The sequence below is a fragment of the Calidris pugnax genome, unplaced genomic scaffold (assembly GCF_001431845.1).
Source record: "Calidris pugnax isolate Ruff unplaced genomic scaffold, ASM143184v1 scaffold21, whole genome shotgun sequence".
NCBI classification, from domain to species: Eukaryota; Metazoa; Chordata; class Aves; order Charadriiformes; family Scolopacidae; genus Calidris; species Calidris pugnax.
In genome coordinates, this window is record NW_015090770.1 from 385,035 (window position 1) to 411,983 (window position 26,949).

At 37.3% G+C, this 26,949-nt stretch overlaps 1 protein-coding gene across 1 annotated transcript in view; it reads left to right on the forward strand.

Moving 5' to 3' along the window:
* DPP10 (dipeptidyl-peptidase 10 (inactive)) overlaps positions 1 to 26,949 on the forward strand; it is a 304,701-nt gene that overhangs the window by 257,386 nt on the left and 20,366 nt on the right. The window contains exons 11-19 of the mRNA XM_014940136.1: positions 7,013 to 7,136; positions 9,280 to 9,318; positions 10,634 to 10,741; positions 15,184 to 15,275; positions 16,794 to 16,841; positions 17,563 to 17,684; positions 21,583 to 21,630; positions 23,699 to 23,797; positions 23,906 to 23,975. Coding sequence (XP_014795622.1) covers positions 7,013 to 7,136; positions 9,280 to 9,318; positions 10,634 to 10,741; positions 15,184 to 15,275; positions 16,794 to 16,841; positions 17,563 to 17,684; positions 21,583 to 21,630; positions 23,699 to 23,797; positions 23,906 to 23,975 — 750 coding nt within the window. The remainder of the gene's footprint in view (positions 1 to 7,012; positions 7,137 to 9,279; positions 9,319 to 10,633; positions 10,742 to 15,183; positions 15,276 to 16,793; positions 16,842 to 17,562; positions 17,685 to 21,582; positions 21,631 to 23,698; positions 23,798 to 23,905; positions 23,976 to 26,949) is intronic.

Sequence of the window (26,949 nt, forward strand, 5' to 3'; positions counted from 1 at the left end):
TCAGATCTGGCTGCAGCCTAAAGGCCAGGGACATGCAACTTCACCTCTTCGCTCAGGGAGTCTTCAGATGGGGACGGACATGGAGAGGATTGGTAACCATAAAGCTACCCCTAGCTAAAAAAAACCCTTTGAATATAATTGTTATTTTTGCAGCTCCTATAGAACCCAAAAGATTTTTGGGTAATTGTTCCCAAAACAAGTCAAGATGTTAGCATGAGCACTGTTTCGCAACCATTGCAACCAATTTTAAGCTGGCATAACTCACTTCTACACAAATTGAGGTACCCTAATTTGTTGAGGGAATAATTTAATAGTGAATTAGACCTTGCAATTATTTATGTCAGCTGGAATGCTTACTGGTTGTATTAGTAAAAGGAGTGATTTTGAATCATTTGTGCTTCTTGAAGTATTTTCTTTCTGTTGGTGGGCCACCACTGAAAAACCTAATAAAGTTTCCTGCTGCTTACTAACCCTTCATTAATTTAAGTGATAGTGTAAGATCTGAAAGACATTCTTTGCCATCAAGATTAGCATCTTAACTCTCCTAAACAGCATTAAAATTGTGCTTTAAATGTCAGAAATTGCGAAGAAGTGAAACAAGAAAGCAATATGTATACCCCCAAGGAAAAAAATGTATTGAAAATGTTGTTCAGATGTTATGGTTTCACTCTAGATTTTTCAGATTTATTCAACAGATTGAAAATGAATCAAATGAATATCGGTACCTTAAAACCTTTTTTGCATCTTGAAGCCGAAGGCTTGCAATAGCTCAATTTGTGCAATTTCTTTTGTGAGACTTAAGGCGCATCTTTGCCAGATTTTTGATAAAGGTATTGTTGCTGTTTAATTGAAATAATAGTCATGTTTAAAATTCCATTTTGTTGCTCTATCAGAAGACTGAGTAAAGCTATTTAAATCTGGAAAAAAAATTAGTTTCATCTTAATTTTAGCTATTAAGTTATAATATGGTGCTGTAAAATTTAGGAAAATTATATACTTGTGAGTAAACTATGTTGTAAATCTTACATTTTGACTCTGGATTTGAGTAGTAGTCAGTCATCACACTGGTTATCAAATCATATATACCTCTCTCCATATATAAATATATATACAGGTATGAAGAATTACCTTTGAACAGGCCTTTCTAGAGTGGAAATCTTTGGAGTATGTAGTGGTTGGGAAGATTTTTAAAGTATTAGCTTTTTTAATAAAAGTAGTAGCTACTTTTAGCCCTCAATTTTTTTTTCAGTGCCTATCTAATCGGTTCCTTATGGAGTCATTAGTAAATAGGTCATAGGAGTCTTTCAGAATTAAATGAAATGGGACACTATCATATGTAGGTTTATGGATCTGTAAAGGCAGGAACATTTTGGAAATGTATATTGTACAAGACATAACCAACTGCTATTATGGGAGAGATTCATTCTTATGTAGAGAAACCACAAAAATGGATAGGGAATGGGTTTTCTGTTATTTATAACCATAAAAAGTAACATTCAGATTCTCAGCTCTCCCCAAATTGCATGCAGTGCAGGACCTCTGAAGACAGAAAATTGTTTCTCAGATTTTTAGGGCATCTGGGAACTTTATGTGAGATTGGGTAAATTCAATGTTCTGCCTTCATTTACTTCTTGCAGTGATTCTATAAAGATGCTTGGTAATATTTTCTAAGTTTTGTTCAGGTTATTCTGATACAAAGGTAGGAATATCAATTATAAATTTACTTCTGAATGTTTTATTCTGTGGAAAAAATTACCATCTGCTGCGCAAGGCTAATGCCACGAAAAGACTGATAGTCTTCCTTTAAACATGTGATTATATTCTGTACAATTACTGTTTCCCCCTTGGTGTTTCCATTCTACATGTACAATTACATTGGGTTTTCTTCAGTGGCAAACATGATTTTATACTGCAGGGGTTTTTTTCTCATTAGTCCTAGAAAGCCAATATACATGTAAGATAAAATATGTGTGCATTCAAACACCGCTAGCTCCTGAAGTTCCAGCTGGAAAGCTAATATTCTCCTCCTGCTGCAAATCCTGAAAAAGAGATACTGTGTGCAAGCAGTCAGTTCAAACCACTCTAACTTAGGACACCTAAGATTCCTTGTAACTAGTGATATTTAGGTATAAGATACTAATATGATATTAAGAAATTATGTAGCTGATTTTTCAAAACCCATGCTTGAATTTTGACTTGTCAGGCAGAAAAATTTCATTTCTTTTCCAAAGCAGAAATTGCTAAGACAGAGAAAAAGTGAAATAACACATGAAAGAAGTTACAGTTCACTTATTAGAGGTGAACCAGTTTGAGGATTCAAAGGGGATGGTAAGAGTCTGTCAGTGGGCTACCAAGATGGTCCTCGCATGGCTGGAAGGAAATGAAGAGCAGAGCTTGTTAGCCTGGACAGGATGGTGGCCACCAGCTCCCATGTAAAGGAGAGCTAGAAAAGCTCTTTCCAACCAAATACATGTGGCTTAGTGTCAGAAGAAAACTGCAGTACAGCCATTGGTACATGCATAGATAAAGTCATGTATAGTGTACCAAAATACTAGCAAATTGTAGTTATCTTAGCTACCTTGCAGGTCATGTCTCAATTTGTGTTGTTTTCCATGTGTTTTCCTGGAAATGACATTTTCTATTAGTATCTGTAAATTCTCATATGCTTTTCAATACACAACAATATAAATAATTTAAGAACATAGTAAATATTCTAGAGGATTGTGCATGGTGCAAGTTTCTGTTTACCTTCTTCAATAACAACCTGCCAGCAAGCCAGTAGAGCACAATAGGTTGGCTTTCTTTAGGTGAACCCTGTCGTATTTATTATTGAAATCCAAATCTATTAAAACCATCAACAAAAGTAAGGCTCCTTTTTCCATTGCTATAAATGTTAAATGTCTTCCAGCAATTCTTATGAGCAGATTTCTTTCATAATCAGCTCATTGGCTTAAAATTAGAGTAATTAATAATAATCTTCATCATAGTGAATGGTATGAAGTTGCAAAAATTGACTTTTTTTCTTGAACAGTTTGTTATTTTTAAGTTTAATACAGTGAGTTATTTTGCCATGATGTTAGTCTAACATCTAATGTTCAAATTTAATTATAACTATGCTTTCAGTGTAACACAGTGCAAATCCCTTTCCTTTGTTCAGCTTATTGTCTCTGTTGACTTTCCTAAGCACTTACAATAACAGCCAGCAAGATACACACATATATCTCTCCAGTCACAAGCGTCCCAAAACTTACAAGTGAAACAAGACGTGCTGGACATTCTTGACTGATGATAAATGTATTAGCAAACTGGTGAACTGCCTCCATAGACCTGTGTATCAATTGAGATAATCAAAATAAAGGAAAACATTCTATAGGAAAGAAAGATTGAAAACAAAAAAAAGTCTTCAAGCTTGGCAAAGGATGATAAACACCTTTGATATTTACCGTGTTTTATCAGCAGTGAAAAATGAATCCAGATTTGATCAAGTTACAAATCTTTGGAAAAAAGTTAATTGCCCTATGCTCAGGAAAGACATTTGCTTTCTCAGCACCTACAGTTGGATTTTTTTTTCTCACTGAATGTCCTCCACCGCCCTCAGGACCCAAGTCCTGACCTTTGTCAGTGTGCAGCACCTCCTTATCACATGTGAGATGTTCCAGCTCCTACCGTTGAGCTGACTGTATACATGTCATGTTCTTGGTTCATGGGCCTAAGGGAAAACTGTATCTTCTTCATACTGATTACCTTATATAATTGCCTTAGGTCAATTTGAAGCCAAGGAACAGATTTAAACATCGAATGTGGAATCAGAAATTGCTCTCTGTCTGGCCAATGATCTTGAAACTATTGTTTTTATGTGTTGCCTGGTTCTGCATTATAGAATGAAGTGAGTGATGTACAAGCTCCTTCAAAATTGACTGATCAGGGGATGCTGTGGAAGGAGACTGCTTTTTCTGTGTTTTCTGTCTGCTTTTATACAGAGTAAAGAGAAAAGCTGTCTCTTTGGAATTCAGAAAGGAAAAACTCCTTGGGTAGATGAGAGGGAATAGACTCTAAAAAAAACCCACAAACTTGATTAGGCCATGAAACAGGGACTTGCTAAAAAACAAAAAGGGTTTGAATGAGGTTTTCTTGACAATCAGGGATTCCAGTGAGAACCCTAAGATCTGTGAGATGGTGGGGATACAGGAGATGGGTATCAACAAATGGGTTTTATGGTTCCCGTGATCATCTTATAGTGGCCCTGCTGTGAGAAAAGGGATCGAGAAGGAAAAACCTGGAACTGGCTGCACAAATTGTAGGAAAAAGAAAGTTAGGAGTGGGGTGAGGAGACACAGCTTGAATAAAACAAGTCACAGCAAGAGAGAAAAGTCTGCTCTTATTGGGCCAATTGAATTCTAAAACTGGATTTTGTCTCTGCCACACAGCCCCTGTGTGATACACTGAGCTTAAATTAACATTGCACAGGCGATTGGTAATTGTGTGTGTTACTCTTTGGACATGCAGTCTGATTTAAGAATTGTTCCCAGACAAGGATGAAAGTTGTGCCCTGACCATACAAAGTGTTCTAGAACACCTAATTAAATAGGTATCAGATTGAGGATCTAAAACGAATGTAGTTTTTTATGTAATATCTTGCTTCAGTCCTTTGTCCAGAAAGCGATCATAGTCTTTCGTCTTTGAAGTGATGTCTTTCCTCTTTGAAGTGATGTTGTGAGGAAACATAATGTATGTACAGATGCAGAGGGTCTAGTAATCCCAGTACATTTGTCTATTTGAATCTGGAGGAACAGAGAGTGCTCATTTTCATTACTAGAACAATAGATTAGTTGCAGAAAATGCCTGATAAGTTTGGAGACACAAACTGATAGCAGCTTCCTCAGAATTAAAAAAGTTTTTGCCCTGCAGCCTTCTCTGGTTTTATTCAACTGTATCAGCCAATCTAATAAAACGTACGATTTTCTTCTACAAATTTCAACCTGCAACAACACTACTCTGTATGTGTGTATGTGCACTGTGTATATGAAACAATAGACTAACTGCAAACCTTTGAATTGCAAAAGAACATTACTTGGAGACAGTATTTAATTTCAGAAGGGTATGTGTTTCCACATATATTTATATACACACTGCACTACGCTCCTGATAAACAAGTCATAATGTAGTGAAATTTAACCATATTTTTTATTCATAGTTGATGGAAGAGGGGAAAAAAATGGAATTTTTAAATGATCTTTTGCTTCACTTCAGTGATCAAGGAGTTTATGTTAGTAATGGAAGATGATTTTATGGTTTGATTTGGACTATCAATTAGTATTTCAGCTGGATTCTGAATGATTAAATCTCCCGTTTCCATCCCTTACGTAAACTTTTTCAAATGGAACAGCTCAGGCTCTATTTTGTAGAATTTGGTTCTGGGATAATTTGGGCTTTGCTGTCAGCGGGTGCTGTCTTATCTTGATGTCCAAGTACCAGTAGAGGGAGGTAATCCTTATATACCTGTTTTAACATTTCCTTTTGACTATCTTTGGGCGTCTGTATGCACAGCTGCAATGGTTTTGGATGGCCTTATGAAGGCATTACTGCAGAGGGAGAAGTTTTCAACTCTTGTTTCTTGAGTTCTGCTGTGAGGAACCAGTTAACTGAGATACGGTGTTGCACTCTTCAGTTTGTTGGATCATTGCTTTGTTGGCTGTGTCATCTGATCTTGTGTTAAATCTTGTGTGACTTTTGGCATGCATTTTTGCTCCTCAGTAAGTTAAAAAGCTTTTTAAATAATATAAAACCCTGCTAAGTATTAGGCTCAGAATATACCTGAAGTCATAATTTCTAGTCGTTATTTTGGTATCCACATGTGAGAATATCTCTTGCTAAAAGTCAAACATAAAAGCCAAAAGAAAGTTGTGCGTATTGGGTCGTTCAGCTGTGTTCTTCAAATGTAGCACCAGAGCAAGGCTGGGTGAAGCTGGGTGAATTGTTGCCTCCTACATCTCCTTGGTGCAGCATCAGAGTTGTACACAACTTTGCTGTTGGCGCTGCTTAGCATCTTTGATCTAGAAAGAAGTCTTTTGAATGTATAATTAAATACGTTGTCAAAGACTAATGAGATCTCCATCAACATTAGATTAAAAGCCTAATTATATGCAAGCTAAGACCCTTGTTTTAAAGGGGGTCTGAGTTTCCAGACAAGTTTGCTTCACTGTTGCACGTAACTCAGCTGGACTGTGAAAGCTGCCAGCTGCCATGAGCGGAGATGTGAAGCAAATAGCCTGGCTGGGATGACAAGCTGCAACATGTCTTCCTCTGACATGCCATCTGACAGCCTAACAGGAATTTGGGAGGAGGGAGGCTCATACTCCATACCATGAGTCTGTGCCTGGGAAGCTTCCCATGCTCAGCTGAAGTCATTGAGGGACAGACAATTTGTCTGATATTTGTTAAAATGGAAGTTGACACACGGATCCCTTTATGCAGAAGTCCCACTATAAAATATTTGTTAAAAAAAAACAAGTGACATTTTAAAGGGTTCTTGTCTGCTCTCTAACATCAGAGACCTTTTGGTTTTTTGTTTGGCAGTAGGACTGGATTCTTCTGCAACGATGTGTGTCTTCTGAAAGTATTTGGTATGGGAAAATAGTGGTGTCTGTTGAAATCTAGTGGTCGTTTTGAAGCTGGCCAACACGTACATGGTTCATGTATATTCACAAATATATGTTTCACAGGTATACATTTAGCAGATGGTAAAGTGTATATATTACAAATGGCTGAGAAGGAGGTGCTACCAGAGTGCAAATTTCCCAGGGGAACAGCGCACTAGGACTGAGCCTTCCCACTTGTAGGAACACAGACACTGGGTGTTTGGGATTATTTTCTCCATCCCTCCATCCCTCATTACTGGTACTGTCATGCAGTACAAATCCAGCATTTCATGAACTGTATTTATGTGTTTTTCAGAAGAGCCTAATCTGAAATAGGAATGATATGAACATTGTGTTTTCAAATGTTTACTTAGGGAATATTACATCACCATGGTGAAATGGGTAAGCAACACCAAGGCTGTGGTGAGATGGTTAAACAGACCTCAGAATATCTCCATCCTTACAGTTTGTGAAACTACAACTGGGGCTTGCAGCAGGGTAAGTTGGATTTTTTCCTAAGCTCTCTTCTCAAGGTTTCTTCCTGCATTTTGCTTTCATATTCAGAAAAAGATTTTCACAAATCAGTTTGCAGATGCAGTAGCTGCAAGCTGAATGTAATTAGTCAACAGGGAGGAAATGGATGTGAGAAAATTCCAAATCTGGTGAAATGATTTCATGCAATTAGCAACTTTGAGTGACATTTTCAGAATTACTAAGCTTTGTTCATTCATTAACTTCAGTGGAAACTGCAGTTGCTGAACATTGTGTACTTTGGATGTAGCTAGTGCAGTGACAAGCTTGTCTTCCGTCAGATATTTTCATCTGCCTGGTTTCTCTTCTCTTCCCCTACAGTTTCATTTCAGATCTTTCTATCCCTCACAGCTTACATATGCTTAAGGAAAAGGTGTAAAATTCTGATAATTCCTGCAAATTTTGTAGCAGAATTAAATAACTTCAGAAAAAAATAGAATTGAAAGGCAACAGGGATATTTCATTTTGAACATAAGCCAAGCTGAAATACATTTTTCTATGTGAAACCAGCTGCATCCCATCTCTTGACCTGGACTTTGTCTTCTGACACTGCTGCATTACATCTCTCCATTTTCACAGTCTTGCATCTTGAATGCAGTTGGCCACTTTCCCATTCTGAGTCACAGTCTCTTCCCAGAACTAGCTAAAAATATAAATATTTTCTAAACATGCTAATATCAGTACCCCAGCAGATGCTCTGAAGTAGAGGGTATAATTTGGCAGTGTTAACGGTTATGAGTGATTAATGCAGGTCTAAGTTTGGCCTCTGAGTCAAAAGGCTCCAATCAGTGTCTACTATGGAAGTCAGTCATGTTGAAGTGTTAGGGATTATTTCCGAGTTTTTCTGCTTTTTTTTACTGCTTACTCCGGCTTACTTTTCTGTACTCAGAAACTGGAGTAAATCCCCAAACTATGGATTAAGATTGTGAACATGGAGATTTGTTGCTTTTTACCTGGTTGCAGCAAGTCTTGTGCCCCTTCATTAAGAAAGTCCGTCAGGAACCACTGTGAGCAGTTGTTTCTCAAAAGAAACCCTTGTGTGCTCCAAGGTCAATTTTACTTCTCTGCAGTAGGTATCCAGGGAGCTGTAATCCAGGACATAATGTAAGAGAGAGGTTGAGAATTCCAACTCCAGAAAAAATAAAGTGCAGTGAAGGACTTTGTAGGTGAGTGAAGGATAGTGATGTGTGTAAGGGTAGCGATGCAGTGTCACCATGCTGAGCACAGCTCAGACCAGGCTGACGCTTGTTGCCCCAGAAAGTTCCCCTGCTGCATCAGCTGGATAAGGTGATGCTCTTGAACTCAGTAATGGATGAGAAGAGGCTGTATTGTGAGAATTTAACGTTGCATCCCACCATCGCAACTGTAAACCTATTTTTTAAATTTTTTTTTTAGCATTTTGCACATGTTCTCAATTCCAAAAAGTACTGTAAAAAAAGCAGCTGCTATTGTAGCTACAGATTTTTCATTTTTCAGGCCCATATATGTACAGATGCTTCTAAAGCTAATAAATTTTCATTACTTCAGTGTGGCTGTGAAAATTTGCGATAGTTGATGTATATTCTATATTTTCCCCAACAATGCGTGCATGATATTTGGGGCGTTTTTTAGATGGCATGATATGAAATATGAATGTGGCCAATAAAAAGCAATCATTTGCATTTATTTATTTTTTTCTCTTCACTAATGCCATACTGCAACTCGTTAAAGTAAGGGATTGTGATTTGAAAGGTCTCACACCTTGAGTCTGATGCTGGCTGTTTGCCCAGTGTTGGACGGAGGACCTAAAATATCCATTTGTGAGATGATGCCTCGAGGTAAAAAACAAATAGAACTGCCTGTGCAAAGCTTCTTGATAGCTAATCAGAAAGGACTGAAAGGGCATTCTTAGGTTCCCTGTGGTCCCTGTTCTACCAAAAACTCTGAATAAAGCAGCTGACTCTGTAATTAAATTATTATTTGTTTGTTTCAATGGAAGTGCCAAGGAAGAGATGTGAAGATTGTAACAAAGTAGAAAAAAACCCACAAAATAGCTAGAGACCTTTTGCTGAATGTGGAATATATTTTTGATCTATAGCTATTCCATAAAGCAATTTTTTTGTTTTTTTAGAAATATGAAATGCAGTCAGACCTGTGGCTTCCTAAACAGGTATAGTATAAATGCTGTTTCTGGCTGTATAATGCGGAATTGCTTCATTGTAATTTTCATTTAATTATATGTTATTTTATCAGCTATTAAAATCCATGCCTTTTAAAGTTGAATACTTTTTAGGATCCTAAATTAATTTAACAGCTGAAGATTATAGCAGAGTCTCTGTAAACATTCAGATGGCAGCTTGTTGCTCTGTTAGTGGGAATCCTGTCACTTAGCATCACACAGAGGACATTTCACTATCCAGCTGACCATGTCCATGATGGAGAGATACGCATTTCTCAGCCCTTCAAACTGAGACACCTGTCTGGGTTCCAGTGGCATTATTCCCTTCAGTTTCCAATATCCCTGCATTCAGTTAAGTAAGCTCTTCGATGACCAGCTGATTAACTACCTAACTCTTGGATGGTTAAAGATAGATCAGATGAATCCCATTCCAACTATGTCCTATATACTCTGCTGATTTTTTTTTTCTGATTAAAAAATAACCTCACCAAATCAAACACAAAGGAGTTCAAAGATTAAAGGTCACATGGGCTATAATTGGAAGGCATAAGAATATTTCTAAATTAATACCCAGAATAATATGTTGAACTAATATGTCAGGAAATGTTTCTGTTTTCGTAGCTTCAGAAGAGCTATCCAATAAATGGATGAAACACATTCTATTTAAAATACATTTCAAGCTTCATTTTGCAATGTGCAAATGAGAAATCATTTTTAAAAATCTATGCTTTTATAGCAAGCCATTTTCCTTTAATATTTCTGTGTAAAGTTAGACATAGAGAGATGGTATCACATCGGGCTACAATTTATGGTAAGATCATGATTTTGAATATCACTTCAATGTGCTTATTTTTTCCATATGACTTTATCAAAATCAATGAGTGTTAAGCATGTACTTTGTCATATTTTGCTAAGTCCAGACCATGGAAACCTTTGATCTCATCACTAGTAGGATTTATCTCTGTCATTAATTGGATGTCTGTAACGGAATGTATCCTGGAAAGTCCTGCTGCATTAGGGATCAGGCTACCCAGACTACCATAGGGAGGGAGAGTTTGGCAAGGGCTGTAAGCCATGCTTTAGGACAAGATTGCCCAATGGTGACTACTAGTATGAACTACAGTTACCTGTAGCCACCACATTTTTCTTAATCTTAGCAGAATATGTTTAAAATCTAAGGATTTTATTTCCAGTTGTCTTAGGAGCTTAGCAACTACCAAAAACAAAGAGACAAAAACACCGAAGCTGATGTTTTGTTAAGAAGTTTAATGGAAAGTGTTACAAACTGACAATCTTACCTTTGTAGAATGAAGAACCAGTTTTCTCCAAGGATGGCAGTAAGTTCTTCATGACTGTCCCAGTGAAGCAGGGAGGCCGGGGCGAATTTCACCACATAGCCATGTTTATGGTTCAGGTAAGGTTTTGGTTCAGGCTATTTTTAATATCCTAGTGGTCATCTAGGACTTTTACTGAGGACACATGACCCAAGCAAAGGCTTGCACTTCAGCAGTGTCTGAACACTCGTGTTATAGTCATTTGTCCTACCCAGGTTGTCACGTGGTGCAGAGGGACATATTTATAACTTCTTGCAGAGTAAGTGAAGCGCACTCTTTTTCCTTAGACCTCTGCTGTGGTGGCACATAAGGTCTGTAAATAAAAGGTACTTCCAAAATATTATCTCTGGAAGATTTTGTGTTTTCTTTGTAGCTCTGTAGACAAGAAGAGATGTTTTCTTGTTAAGCCCTTCTGTCAATAATAATTTTTTATTGGCACAGAAATTCAAGAGACAGCAAAAATGCACATTTTATCCTAATTATATACACTATATATGCATAAGTATAATTTTAAATGTTGATTCAGAATATGTATAGACCATAATTCTGGTCTAAAACACAACAGTAAAGTGAGGCAATACTCAAAATTATGCAAAAAATTAGGACTCTCGTATTACCCTTTGCAATATTTTCCAGTGGCTTCCATTTCCCAGGGTCATTGCTTTTTCCAAAGCAGAACGTGCAAGAAGATAAATTTGCACTATGACTTTGAAGGTCACCAATATGAAGATGTGATGAACTAATAAAGGAAATTATGCCCTGGAACAGAGCACTCCGAGGCATCTATTTAAATCAGCAGAGTATTAATCCAGAAGCTTTAGCAAGCCATATGATATAGAAGGGATTATAAAGGTACCCAAAACATCAAAATAGCAGACTTGGCACCTGGCAAGTCTATTATCTCCCTTTATGACAGTGCTGTGGTATGAACATTATTAAGTCTGAAATATGTTCACAGTGACTGCAGACAGAAAAAGAGCGAAAGAACTTTAATGAAAATTTAACCTGAAGAAGCAAGAACAAGATACTCATTCACTAGGGTAAATATAACAAGAAAGAATCAGACAAGAAGAAAGGGATCAAAGACATGTAAAATTTCTACCATCTAAAGAAAACAATAACTCAGATGACGATCTGGTAAAGGTGTGTTAACATAATAATAACCAGAAAAAAATTCACACCAGAACAAAACCATTTAGTCCATCAAGTCTTATTTTTGTTTCCTTCACAATATGAGTAAGTATCTTTAAAATACATGAAATAGCAATGCTGTAGATCTAAAAATTAACTTGGAGCATTCCCAAGGATGTTACAGATACAATCAAATTTGCCTTAAACTTGTAGGCTCTGATATTTTTCACTACTAAAGAACCTGGGAAACTTGATCCTAATTCAGGACAATATTTAAGCAAAAGATTAAGCCCACGCCTATTCAATAAGATAATTAAATATATAACTACCTGTTAAGTGCATGTTTTAATCCCACCAGAATAATGTTTAAAGTCAAGCTTATAATTTATAATCTCTTTTAGGCAGAATTTGAGTACCGTCCTGGGTACTGCACAGCTCCAAAAATCAAAAATACTTCTATTTTGACCACCATCACCATGAATATAAACAAGTCTGAATGGTATCACCAATGACAAATTTGGCTTTAAGCAGATAGCTGCTCCTGAGAAGAAGAGGAAATGTGATATCCCATGTATCAACCATTTTTCATCAATAAGCAACATTCTGTGCGGTAATGGGGCTGATATAGAGCAATAAAGGACAGGAAATGTGTTTATATGATGTGTTTTACACACTGCATTAATCTGATTGTCCATTATTTCTAAAGCAAACATGGAGGCATAAAAATTATATTAACCGTTGCACATAAAGCCTTTTGTCACATCAGATGTTTGTCACACCTTGTGAGAACCACAGCGGCATAACAGGTACCCTGCAGAATTTAAAGCAGTCAGCAGGTTGCCAATACCCAGATGATCACAGGTTTTTTGTGATGGAGCTCAGATAACACTGGAATTTGGCATTCAGATTCTTGTTACTTTTCTGCACCACTCAGTACAGACATCAGCTCAGTCCAGAAATCAGCCTCCAAGTGCACAAAAGTTAAAATGCAGCACCAATGTGAGCATATAGTGACAAAGAAGTAAGGTTCAATGGCTCACTCCAGATTAACTTAATCACTGAGGTTTATTTGTCAATCCTACAAGTGCTGACAAACGATGGTCTTTCTTGGGCTACATTTCTTTGACTGTACTTTAGGAAAGCATGTGTCAATGATATAATTAAAGCAGGTTAGCAGAAGCATCTAATTAAGACTTTTTGCAAGGGAAGGTTACTGTTTAAAAGGTTACTGTCTATCATATATTATTTACTGTCTGAACGTAGAGGGCTGGATTTGTGTTTTATTGTTTTCAAATGCTTTTAGTAACTTATGAAATATTTAAAAGAAACTAATCTCAAAATGGGATTGAATCGTGTGATATATCTAGAAATTTCTTACTTGGGGTTTTACAACTCTAGAAAGTCTCTTTTTTCCAACCGCAAAATAAGAATTAGAAAATAACTTTAATGGATCAAAGCAAGAACTTCCTGCAAGCTTCATAAATTATGTATTATGGCTGTAACCTTGAAAAATAACCATGTTTATTAACGCTTGGCTGGGCTTTTTATTGCTGTTTCTTGTTAGATTCTGTGATCTCAATATTTAAATATCTCTTTCAATAGTTACGGCTTCTCATCCTCTAGAGAAGAAAAAGTCACTTATAACAAATCACTAATTTGTATTTTAATCATTCTTGGAGACAGCACTGAATTTGAGACCTTCCTGAACAATGGAACTGCTGTCATAAACATATATACAGCGCTTAGCACAATGTCCTGATTTCAGTTGGTACTTGCAAGACTTGACATGGAGTTACTACATTATTCTTTTCTCTTTTTTTTTTTTGTGGGTCTATTAAAAAACAGATCAGTTCTAAGGCACTTTTTTCTGCCTTGCCATTTCCAGACATGACTCATTGATGTCCTTCAATATTTTCTGCTTTCTAGTTATTGCTGCTGTTGATGTAGAGCTCAGAGTTTACAAGGTACAGTTCAGAAATACAGGGATTCAAAAAAACCCTCTTTGAGTTTTTGTTGGCCACAGAACCACTGAGGCCACTGTGATTAGGTATTGGCTGGTCCTCCAGAATCACATGGCTCAAGGCTGGAAAGAACCATTAAATACTCCCTCTGACCTCCCTCTGAGTAGCTCCAGCTGCTCAGTTTCACCCACTAAAGCTGAATTATAAGATGAAATATCACTTCTTTTCTTCACAGCATTTGTCTTGGATTTGAAAACAGGTAATTTTTATATCCAGGCTGAGCATCATAGCCCTAGTACAGAAAAAACACTCAGAAAAAACCTCTTTAAGTATGTTCATGGCTGAAGTTTTAATCTGCAGAAGTCTAAGCAAGAATTTTATCTTTTGTGCTAAGAAGCACTCTCAAATGAGCTTCTTGCTCTTCGGATTTCTTTGTTTTTAACCTGTGTCTGATGAGGAGTCTGCTGCAGCTTCCAGCCAAAGAGTTTGGTTTTGCCTCAAGGTAGATATGCATTGCATCCCGATGTTTCCTCATTCAGTCCCCAGTGCATTGGCTGAGGAAACTGCCATCGCTTTCTTTGAGAGAGGTTTTGAATTTCCACTTGAAGCAGTTATTATCCTATGGTCACACTGGGGTAGAAACAATTTATGCATGGTAGTCGGGGGTGCTCCCCAATGTGTAAGCATTTGGTTCAGTTGCAAAAATTTGGAGGCTACTCTTAGACACTCCTTATAGACCCTAGATAAAGAGAGTCTTCTGAGCGTATGGTGGAGCAGAGGCTTTAACTAGGGTTAGATCCTGTGAACTTCTGTGTCTGAGTTTGTGTGCTGCACTGCTTGTAGAGGTTTGCCTGGCTCCTCGGATGAGGGTGGTGATGGTGGTGTCCTGCCTTGGCATAACATCTTTGTGGTTATCTTGGCTCAGTACATGGTTTAGTGGTGGTTTTGGCAGTGTTAGATCAATGGTTGGACTCGATGATCTTAAAGGTCCCTTCCAACCTAGACAATTCTATGATTCTATGTGATAAAGATGAAAGCTTGGTGAGCTCACTCTGGTGCAGGGTTTTGGTTACAGGGGTCTTAGTTAGATTCCCCTGCCATGCCCTGCAAAGGAAAAGAAACACTAAGAGAAACAAAACTTGAAGTATAGGGCTTATATATGCCCGTATCTATCTGTCTGCTGGCATGTGGGCACTGAATGAAAAATGGTGTTGGAAAATGAGATTATTTTAATGACTTTGAAAAGTTTATATCTGAAAAGGAAAGGATACTTCAGGCCTGTCAAAATGTGAGGTTTGTGATTTAAAGATGTTATGTCGCACATTAAAGTTTAAACAGATGTAATCAGTAATGAAATGCAGACAAGTCCTGCTAGGCAAAGAAAAATGTAACAAGTAAGGTTAAAGTTAATATTTTCCATCTCTCTCCAGGCTAAAAGCGAACAAATCAGTGTGAGACACCTGACATCAGGAAACTGGGAAGTTATCAAAATCCTGGCATATGATGAAAATACTCAGAAGATGTAAGCATTATTCTCTTTGTCTATTTAGGAAAATATCTGAGTTATTAAAACAGAATCCATTTAACTGGAGCTAAAATTAAGTAACAACACTTCTTTCATTTTTGAGCATTACCATAAATTTTGCACTGCCAAGTACATAAAATGCATTTGTCAGACAATTTATCTGCCAATGTATTCCTGCTTGTGTTTTTATGCGGAGGGAAGATGAGCATACCATGACATCAGTTGACTCACTGTATTTTTAAAATAAAGAAATCAACACACAACGCAGCAGTAATAACATTTTGGTGACCCTTTCCTGGATTCCAGAAAAGAAATCATAGGAAATTTTCACTTGATAAAATCCCTAACTCTTCAGTTTTCATGCTTGCTTAGTTTCTGCATGAGATCTCTGGACTTTGTTTGGGCATCTGATTCAACCTCATAAATTCAAATTATATAGAGTGATTATACAAACCCCTGATTTTCACAGAGATCACTCAGACAGAAATCTTTCCAGAGTCTGCCTTAGCACTATAGTGGGAAGAAAATGCAGCACGTATTTGGTGCTTTTTTGGGAGCAGTAAAGCAGTAAAGAACTGATGCAAAACGTCTGAAGGCTCCACGTAACTTCAGCAAAAAATAAACAGATGTGTCTAATTCTGATTTTCTTTAAAATAAATAATATTTCAGCAAGGACCTTTTTGAAGCTGCAAAAGCTGCCTATCACCTCCGCTGGTACTGGAGAAACTCCCTTTTCTGACCAGTACTTCCATGGGTTTTGAAAATAAATCTGTGGAGAATTTCTTGACACTTCTCTAAGATTCAGGTGAAAAAATGAGGTCTGGATGCACTCACCCTGCAGAGAGGTGGCAGACTGCATGTGGACTCTCTCAACTATTTGAGAGGACTTCCTTACCCTCCTCCTGCCCTCTGAAGCAGAAATTTTGCAGGGATCTCATCTGGGACACACCAAGGACTTAACTTGATATTCTTGCAGCAGCTCTACTAAGCCTTTTTCCACCCGCACAACCTTGTCTGTGAACTGTTGCCTGGGGTGTGAGCTTCTGTCTTCAGATAGAAGGAAAAGTCATTCTACAGCTCAAAAAGGCTTTTGAGTATTATAAGCCCTATTGTAATTTATGATATGATTTCATTGTGACCTTTTTCTACTCCTTGGATTTATATTGCAAATTCTGGGAGTGAAGGAGGAACTTTGTCTTCTGTATTTTTAATATGCAGAAAGGGGTCCTGATTGCTATGGGAGCTCCAGCATATTTCAGGAATTAAACAGCAACTATGAACTACTGTGTTCATCACTGCTTTAGTATGAAATCATATAGCATCTGAAATAACTATGCTGTATACTGGGTGTAAGTTTAGTCGTGGAGCTTAGATTTATGTTTTTGATCTTCATGTATATTTGGGAATTTTTTATTTTAAAAAATGTTATTGATGATGTCTCTCACTTCTCTAAACACCACCCAAATCAGGCAGTTTACCAAACTGAGTTTAACTTTGTTCATCTTTTGAGCACAGTTATTTCTTAAGCACTGAAGAATCCCCAAGAGGAAGACAGCTGCATAGGTAAGAAATACCTGGGGATGTGTTAACAGCCTCTTCATCTCAAGCCCTAAGTGCTGTGATGACTCACAAAACGTGAGATCAATTACTACTTTGTGGCTTGGGTAATCATTTATATTATGTAAAAATTACTACACTTGAGCCGTAAGATGGAAAGAATGCTTTTTTTTTAAAACTGAAAATGCTAATATTTTACATTACTTGAAAAACAGAAGAGATTTTCACTCAAAATGTTTTTACCACTTATATCTTCACTAGTCCTTTATAAGCGTCTAAAAAGCTAAACCTAAATGCAAGCATGTAATATGACTATATTTTTAAAAGTAGTGAAAATCTTCTAAATAAAAAGAATATTTATGGGGTCTAATCTTGCATTTTAAAGTATGTAGGCAAAGCACCTCCTCCTTATTCAAACCTCAGTGTTTAAATCTGAAATTAATGAGGCTTTTCATAGTTTCCTACTAACATTGTTACCCTGCAGCGCTCTAGTTATTCGAACTCCAGTCCTGCTTTGGGCAGGCTTTGGATCCTGTCAGCATTCCCCAGTTTACAGAACAGTAGTCCACTGAGTCATCTGAAAACAGTTTGCATCAGGCACAAAGTAAGACAGTGATATTTTGGCAAGGTTAGGGACTGAAACAAATTTTATCACTCTGATGAGCTAATCGTTGGTTTATTGTCTTTTATTTCAATGGCAAATGTTTCTGATTATTTTTTCCCCTAGTGTATCAACAGTGGGATCATTGAATCGTCAGTGTCTATCATGCAACTTCTTGAAAGACCAGTGCACATACTTCAGTGCTAAGTTTAGCCCCATGAATAGGCATTTTTTACTGCACTGTAAAGGTGAGTCAAAGGCACAGCGTCTAATAGTACTGTGTTTGCTTCTGAATTAATGTATTCCCTTGAGAAGTGCATTAGGCTGGAGCCTAACATTTAGCTCAGTAGTGGATTACTCAAAGTTCTGTACAGAGCTTATTGCAAGACTGTAAGTAAAGACGTTCTGTGTAAAAGCTAAATAACAAGTGATATCAGAAAGCTGCTCCAATCCTAACCCTTCAGTCCTAGTAAAGGACATTGACTTTAAAGTTTTCCCTGAATAAAAATCCTTCACCAAAAAATATGGTATTTATAGTGATGGTATGGTGGTTCATAACAGCATCATTATAGTATGTATTGGGATTGATCATGTGCAACTATATCTAGTTTAAAAATGAGGGCCTGCTTTCTATAACACTGTGTCTCTGTGTATGTATAAATGTACTTGTACAGTATATCTATACTTACCGACATATGTATATATACATGTGTATTTATCTACCAAAAACCAGGTATGGTTTAATTCAAATAGACAGATCCGCTTTATCAATAGAATTACAATAAATAACTTTTTTTTTTTATTGTTAGCTGCATTCCAGTAGCACCAAATGGCACCAACTGGGTTCAGAGCTGGTGTGTATAAACAGAAAACTTAGAACAACCCCACACTGAGAAATTTATAACCTACACCTAGGAAATAAACACTGATAAATAAGTAAGATTATAAAAACAGGTTCAGAAAGGCACAAGACAATCAATAATAAAGTATATAGATAGACCTGTAGACCTTGAAACTTGCAGTATTTTATAGACAATGTTCTCCCAGTATTTTTGCTCAACTACCATCAGATTGAAAACAGTAGAACACAATTCATCTGAAATACATGTGAATACCCAGTTCTATTTGCATGTATTTTTTCTATTGCTTTTGCAACTGTACTTTTTTTTTTTCACAAAAATAAAATATCTGCCTGCTTGAGAATTGAATCAATTCAAACAAACAAACTATGAATATATATTGGCTAAAATAAGGTTGCGGGTGTTTTGGTTTGTTGTTTTTTTTTTTTGGAAGTGCACCTATAATATATAGCTGATTAGAAAAAAGTATATGCCAACTGTATGGTTTATACATGGTTAAAGCTACAGCAAAAGTTATGGAGCTAATCCTTATCTGAGTAAAGACTGCACTAGTAATGAGCTCCTCGTGGTTTAAGCAGAGTTTTCCCTTGTGCTTGGCATAGTCCCTGTGGGGAAACTCTCAGATTCCTGCAAGAGGCAGAGTTGGTAAATTGGGCAGAATTTTTTGCCCTGAGTCAGCAATGTTCTAGGGCCCAAAACTATAGCTTCTTGTTATTATTTTAGCAAAGTATATGCAGCCTGTAATTTTTAACTTTTTTCTTTGATATAAAAATGTGGGTGCCAGCAGGAAGTTGCACGTGAAATTGCTCACAAGCTCATGACTTTCAGTGACTTTGGGGATGGCAGTTTTCTGTTTGAGCTGGTAAGACTGTAGATCATCCTCCCAGGACTAAACCTACACTCCACTGAGTTGCAACCAGTGGACTGCTCTAAGCTGCAGGTGTTGGGCAGGGATGATAAAACACCGTCGTTAAGTTTTTCCTGCCACTAACTTTAATGTATAGTTGTCAACTTGGGGTTATTCAGAGGTCTTCTCTTGTGTTTCATTAGAGCTTGACAACTATGGAAGCAGCTTGGCCCCCAGGTACTGCCACAGCTCTGCAAAATCCCTGTGGTGGGGCAGATATTTGACAGTATCAAAGTTGGTTGTGACATCACCATAGGGCAAGTATTAAAACTCTTCTGTGGGGAGCTGGTGTAAGAGTACAAGGTAAACTGCTTTAAGGAGGCAGATGACACCAAACCTATATGCATACACACTCGTTTTCCAACACAAAAAAGCCTGAGTGAATTGTTACAAAAGCTATTTGCCCAGAAAAAGTCCTTGGGGGACTCTAGGCTGGTTTGATCTATAGAAGTTTCGATTCTTCCACCTCCTGTTTACCCATGAGCACCTTTATTAGGATAGTTTTTCCTTCTTAGTTACCCTCAGCCAGATCTATCTCGGTATCCAAGCTGTATCTGTCTCCAGAGACTCTCCTGAGTGAGGAGTTATTTCTAGCCTGGTGGACAGAAGACCAGCTCTACAGCCTCTCAGTGTTTGCGAGCACATCCTTTACACTTACTTTCCACACTGCTTGTGGATTTTTCCTTTAGCACTCCATAAACTCTAACAGGTATTAATCTCTCCACTCAAATAAGATACTTCACAAAGGGAGTAATTGTTTTTCCCATTTTATACAGCTGGAAATAAGTTGTGGATTTAGTGTTAGTTATGGGAAGTCAACGGGAAATCCAAGTGCTGTTCTTGATTCTGATGAGCAGTAACATAATGCCTGTAACACAAGCCTGTCTTTCTCTTTTCTGATTGGCTTGTTAATCTACTGTAATCTCGCTTTCTCAAAATCTGTCATCATCCTTCCATCTTTTAGTATGACAAATAGAGCTGGCCTGGAAATTGCCACTGCTTTCCCCTCCAGTGATGGTCTTTCTTAAATCAGAATTCAAAGCAAAATGACACATTCAGAAGAAGTAAAAAGAGCTGGAAAAACAAAAAACTAACAAAAAATTTGCAAAGAAAATGAGACAGCTGAGGAAAATATCTTTTGAAGAGCTAAGGCAGAAAGCTTTGATTTGTCAGCAATCTACCTGTAAGATTTTTGTCAATAGTGTCCCTTGAGGCAGAGAATGAAATTGATAAAAATCTTTAGTGGAGGCTGTCAGAGGCAGTGAATGGCATCATGCTATTTATTTCAGGTATTTAAGTTTCCCTAAGCTCATGCCATAATTAATTGAGAGAGACAACCTCCTCAGGATGACTCAAAACACATAAATTAAGCTCTGTCTCTGAACTGCTCTCAAAGGGAATCTTTTTTTCTCCAAAAAAGAGGAGTCTTAACTCCTAATTTCAGAGGGCTCATGCCTTCATCTGCCATGCAGTCCTCAGGGACTTCAGCTTTTCTGCATCATCCTTCCTAGCCCAATAGTGACTGCCTGCCTGTAATTAAAACTGAGATAAAACTAAGTTTCCCATGCCTAAATCCCGTGCTGGGTGTGGGGATGGGACGTTTTCTTTTGCAAGTTTGCATGAGGGGGGTCCTCAGAGCAGGAACAGCAATGTCCACTCTACTTCTGATTATGCTGAATGCCTGGTCACCCTGGCTTCACATGGCATCTTGTGTATTTGCACAGTACCTATTGACATGGAGAATTATTCCTCGTGCTTTTAGTTGCTTAGTGCTACAATAAAAGTATAGTATTTGACATTACCAGGAAATAAGATTAGATTGCATTACACATAGATTTAACCATGATGCTGTTGGTCTTGCAGAGTTGGCATACCAAAGCTTCTTGAACAAATAATAAAGTGAAATATGTGATATTTTTTCAACACCTCAGTAGCTTTTCCATAGAAAATATAAATGAACATTATCATTCATTCACTTCCCAGTTGACCTGAAGTTACTGTTTCTGAATGTCAAACTGCTATATTTCAGACAGTGCCATTAAACGCGTCCATAATTTTTTACTCTTCACTTATAGCTAAAACGCAGAGATTATTAAAAAAAAAATAAAAATGCTCCTTCTAGGTGCAGGGGTCTAGGCTGTTTGCTCAACAGGCAGAAGGCAGTCTCCATTTCATGCTCTTTTGGTACCTTAATCTAACCTGTGTCCTTCTGAAGATACACCAGTGGAGTTATTGCTGTTTTCAAAGAGAACCATGTCTTCTGGGCTTCCAGGGTCTGGTCTTATGTGGTAACTTGTGTTCTTATTCTTTGTTATTGAATGAAATACCAAGTACTAACTACCCTACGCTTCCTCTATTTTTCTTCTCTCCTCTGAACAGGTCCAGACGTTCCAGTTGTTAGTGTGCACAGCACAAGTAATCCTGCAAGTGAGTATTCCTTATGGATTAGTTATATTTTATTCTTGTCCTTGATTGTTTTGGTGAATGTGAGAGAGGAGTTGCAAGTAAATGAAAACTAATAGATATCTCATTCATATAAATTTCTATTAATTACCTTTTGGCAAGATCCACATCTGCAAATGATAAGGAAAGAAGTTAATCAAATGACTAAAACTTTCCCAGGGTCTTTGGATATATTTTATGCTAAGTGCTTATCATTGATCTTCTATTTGCACTCGAGTTAATTAGATGACAGGTTGGTCTTCATCCATTTCACTTTCTATGTAAATTGTGCTGCCATTACAATACACCTGTATTTTTATAGATGTTTTTAAAATTACAATCCAATTATCTTTGGACAGTTGATCATCAAACCTGACCTACCTACGATGAACTAAAGTCTTTCTCTTACATTTCTCAAATCAGAGCAACTCTACTGCCATTTTCAATGATGGCAAATCCAAGAACAAAGGCTTTTTAGGAGGGTATTCAATACCTCTGATCTTCAAGATTTACTCATTGCTTTCTGTATATTGCCACCAAATCTATTGCTGTTTCCTGACTGCCTGAGATGCTTCTTATTGGAAAACTGTCCTTCAGCAGCAGAATTTTTGTCACCTAGGTATTTCTCTAGTTCAGTAGAGGTGACAACTTTGCTACCTCCGACTCCACTGTGGCTCCATGTAGCATGAAGGTTTGGATTAGACGAAAGGGGACATCTTTCCATGTAAAACCACTAAACCAATTCTTACCTATTCTAATTTCATCCAACAGATTACCCACAGAATTTTTCCCAGAATCCAAAAGTCCTGAACTGTACTAGTCTGCATCCCTGTTGTCATGGGCCAGCCACTATTCAGCCATAACAGTGGACCAAACATTGCATTTTGAAGTAGCGTACTGATCAACAGTATCATGCTATCAAGTGTTAATTAATGGCTGCACTTTTGCTTCCTGTTTGGTGTTTTTTGGTTTCTTTTTAATGTCGCTGTTGATAGTATTTGCAAAGCTGATTGCTGTAGTACACCAAGGGGGGGGAGTTTTCAGTAAGGGGTAGCTATTACTACTCAAAGTAAATTAATTTCCTTCTGTGGAGCTACTCATTTCTTTGAAGGTAGACTTTCACTCTTTATTGCTTGCATCTAAAATACTGTTGATAGTGAATTATTATAAAAGAGATTTACATACAGCATCTTAGAGCAAAACAAAGCCATTCAGGATAGAGGGACATTGTTTGTTGTAATAACAAGAAACAAAATAATAAAAGAGATAATTTACCGTTAATGTTTCAGTGCAAGATTAGATTATCCTCTTCAATTCATAAAAGAATGATTAAGGATTACTTCAATTATTCCACCCTCAGACTATAATTATACCATTTTGGTTGACTGCCCAGAACAAACATTCTTTTTAGATTACCCATTTTGGCCCTACGTGGAGGGTTTATTGTTTAATTAAAAAAATTACATTTTGGAAGCAAGAGCGGTAATTTGAGGAAAAAAGAAAAAAAAAAAACCTAACTAATCATTCTTTGATGTGCAAAGGGATTGCTTCAAATCTGTCTGCAGCTTTAAACCAAACTGAAGTCTTGTCTTGGTTGAAGTGTAGAAGACAGAGGAAGACATGCAATGATCAAGTAGAGCTGTGGTGACTAAGTACTGACTTGGAATATGGAGCTTCACAAGGACGTCTGCTTGAGCCTTAGGATGTCATCCAGCAGACTAGCTTTTTCCTTAAACAGCTGCTATTAGTTTTTGTCACGGATACTAGCGTTTGTGTTGTTCGTCAGCAATTCTGTTGTTAGTGCTTAGAGAAAACAAAGCCTACTGAAGCCAGAAAATGGAATAGATGTATATGTTTTGAATTAAGCTGATTGCTTAGTTCCTGAATTGCAAAGCAGTTGCATTATAAAAAAGTATTTGCAGGATGAATTCATTTACAAGATTTATCATTGCACATTTGTCTCTTTTTCTTTCATTTTTTTGAATCTTGATTTATCTCTGATGTGATGATTCTTTGTACCTTTCAACTTGCTTTTTCTTCCTGTTTTCCACAGAGTTTTATATTTTGGAAAATAATGCTGTGTTGAAAGAAGCTGTTTTTAAGAAAAAAAATTCCAGGACTGAAATTAAAATGCTTCACATTGAGGATTACGGTAAATTTGGCAAAATGTTATTTTAACAAACCAAAAGCTTTCTTACAATGTTACTGTTTTTCATCTGTGTAACTACCAGCCTTTAATGTTTTGCTCTTTTCTTAAAAGAACTCCCTTTACAGTTGTCACTGCCAAAAGATTTCACGGATCGAAACCAGTATGCCCTACTATTAATAATGTAAGTATCTGTGTAAAATCACTCACAATAATAAAAAAGTACTTCATAGAAAACATTTAACTTTGTATTAGGAAAATGTTGGGGTTTTTTTACCTTGTGTAGGAAAACTACCATATGGATTTGAGTTGATAAATCAAAAGGTTTGTTTTCGGGAAGATTTTGTTATAGATACTATCTGGTAGAGATGCCTGGGGTTTTTTTGAGCTTGTTGGACCTTGCTCTGCTTTGTGGTACTTTTGTGTACATGAGGCACTGGCCTTTCTGATAGTGTAGCTGTGAGGAGTTCTGCAGTCTTTCCTTGGACCCATACTGATCCCTACCCACAGAGGATCTCATTCAGAGCATATGCTCCTTTTTTTTTTTTTTTTTTTCTTTTTTTATCCCTAATAGAAATGGATAGAGCTTGCAAGTGGGGCTCCGTTAAGATGCATAAAGCAAAACTGATTTTTGAAGCACTGGAAAGAATAAAAAATTATTTTTGAGCCTCAATGGCTGAAGGCACTATAGGCATGATCCAAAGTCCGCTAATGTTTGTAGAAAACCTCTGTGGGAGGGAGGAGGTACTCCCTAGCAACCTGCACTGTTCTTATGAAAAGAAATAGCAGATGCCTTTCTTTCAGAGAAAATCAGCTTTTAAGTTGTATGTCTACAGAATGCATAGCAGAGGAAGAGAGTAGTCATCACCATACCTGCACCCTACCTAGGAAAACCAGTGATGGCCAGCTCAGGGCATCATTAGTTGCTCTCCACCTGAGCTCAGCACGTCTGCCATGGGTGTAAGAGGGCTTTCCTTTGCCTACAGATCTTCTTCCAGTCCCATTTGAAAGGAATTGATTTGAATTTCTCTAACACAGATGTAGGAGTGCACTGCTAAATTCATGGAAATGCCACATCAGCGGAGCTGTATCACCTGGAGTAGACCTTCTCTTAGTCACAGCAGACATTCTTATTGTTGCATGTGAGGTCAAATTTACAAGCTTGAGCTGCTAAGTGGTCCCAAATTCCTCAACTCAGATCAGATCTTAGATAATAGGGCAGAGAGGCATAAACCTGCTTGTTTCTAGGTCCAGTGTGTGTGTTTAAAACTCAAGGTTTTTCAGTTTTATTTGTCTGCAGCTGTGGAGACTCTGGTTTCTAAGGGGCTCGTGAATATGTTTGTCTTTTCTTGTGGAGAAACAAGACACATGGCTTATTTTATCCTTGCAATATTTGCTAGCATGATCTTGAAGCACAATTGTATTTTAAGCAGCTCTTTTAAGTGTGCCAAAGGCAAACCGACCCTGTGAATTGGCACCAGCAGCGTTCCAGGGAGTTGCAAACACTTGTGCTTATTCTTTTTTCTGAGAGTAGGGAAGCATTAAGGCCTTGGCAGTGTAACGCTTTCCTTTTTAAGTTTGCTAGTAAATACATAATCTGTTATATACAGTTATGGTAGAATATGGGGTTATACGCTCATGTAGAACCTAGAGAAGCCAGGAAGGTTGGATCAGAAATGTGGAGAAGGCCAAGGCCAAAAATGAGAGGAAAAGGAAAAAAATCCAAGGAAATACTATTATGAAATGTTTTTAGATATCGAAGACTTGAAATAACTGAGAACAGTATTGAGGCAGTGTCTGAATTTAAACTTACCAATGTTGTCAGTACCCAGTGATCGAGTAATGTGGCTAAGTCATAATGTATGAATACGTTTTATAATTGTTTTATATTGCTATGATGTGCATGTGGGATAAAAAGGAAATTCATCCACTTACAAATACAGATTGTGGTATCTACATTTATAATATGGAGGTTTTGCTTCTTTTTAGTCCAATCCTTACCTTTGCAATACTGAATACTCAATGTTGGTTTTAACATGAGTTAGTTTTAGAAAACCCTGTACACTAATGCAAGTATGAAACTGAGAATTTGAAATCTATCCTGGCTCATGTAATGCTGCATGTGTTGTGTGCCCCTCTTCCCTAGAAAAGAAAAAAAAGAAGTTATATTTCTTCAGCAGTTTTTTACAGACTTGAAACCAAGGTCTTCAGCAATCTTTTTTTTTGTGTTGAAGATGTCCCCAGATGAGATATAAGACTGAAAACTGTCACTGAAGCTATAAGATGTTCCCTTGTGGGATGATTATTTGAGCCTAATAAATTCTGCCTATCTCTTGAAAAAGAACAATCGGAAAACTGTGTGTGTGCAGGGGGTAATTTGTTGACCTACAAAACTCCAAACTGACATCTTAAAGTTTATTCCATTATCAGAAGTGTTACTTCCAAAAAAAAGTATTCAGGTCCAAGAAGAACATGTAGCTCTTACAGGAAACACTGATTAGTTGTATATGTGGTATCATTTCCCAGATATTTGACTTTCCTGAGTCCTACAGTGCTGCTGTTGGGACTGAGAAACACCCTGTTTCTACTGCTAGAAGTGTTAGACAAGAATTGTATTATCGGCTGATAACAAGCACTGCTTTTCATATTGTTCAACTGCACCTTGCTTACATTCTTGGCCATGACACAATTACCATTATATTTTTGATACTGAAAGTTTGAAAAAGAATTCTTACCAATGTCGTTGGTAAGAACGTTTATTTTATTCTATATCCATTTTTTGGAATGGAGATTCTGTATAACAGCTTGATCCAGGCAACATACGCTTAGATGTATGTGAAGAGGAGAAATAGATCTGGAAAAGTGAAGTATTAGGAGATATGAAGTGGATTTTGCTTTCCATCTCAGTAACAGTGCAATTTGACAAGGACTTAAGAAAAAGAGAGGCAGGGAAGGAAGGAAGGGAGGTAGGCGAGGAAAAAAGAATGTGAGTTTAAACCTGAAATTCACCTAACATGCAGTCTCTGCAGTGCAAATTAAATGCCTAGTTAAGTGCATATAAGCTTCTCAGTCCCGTACGCTGGAGGGCAAATTGGGCGTATAAGATCTAACAGCCACTGACTGTGTTTGGCTGCAGCGATTGCTTCAGAGTCACACCA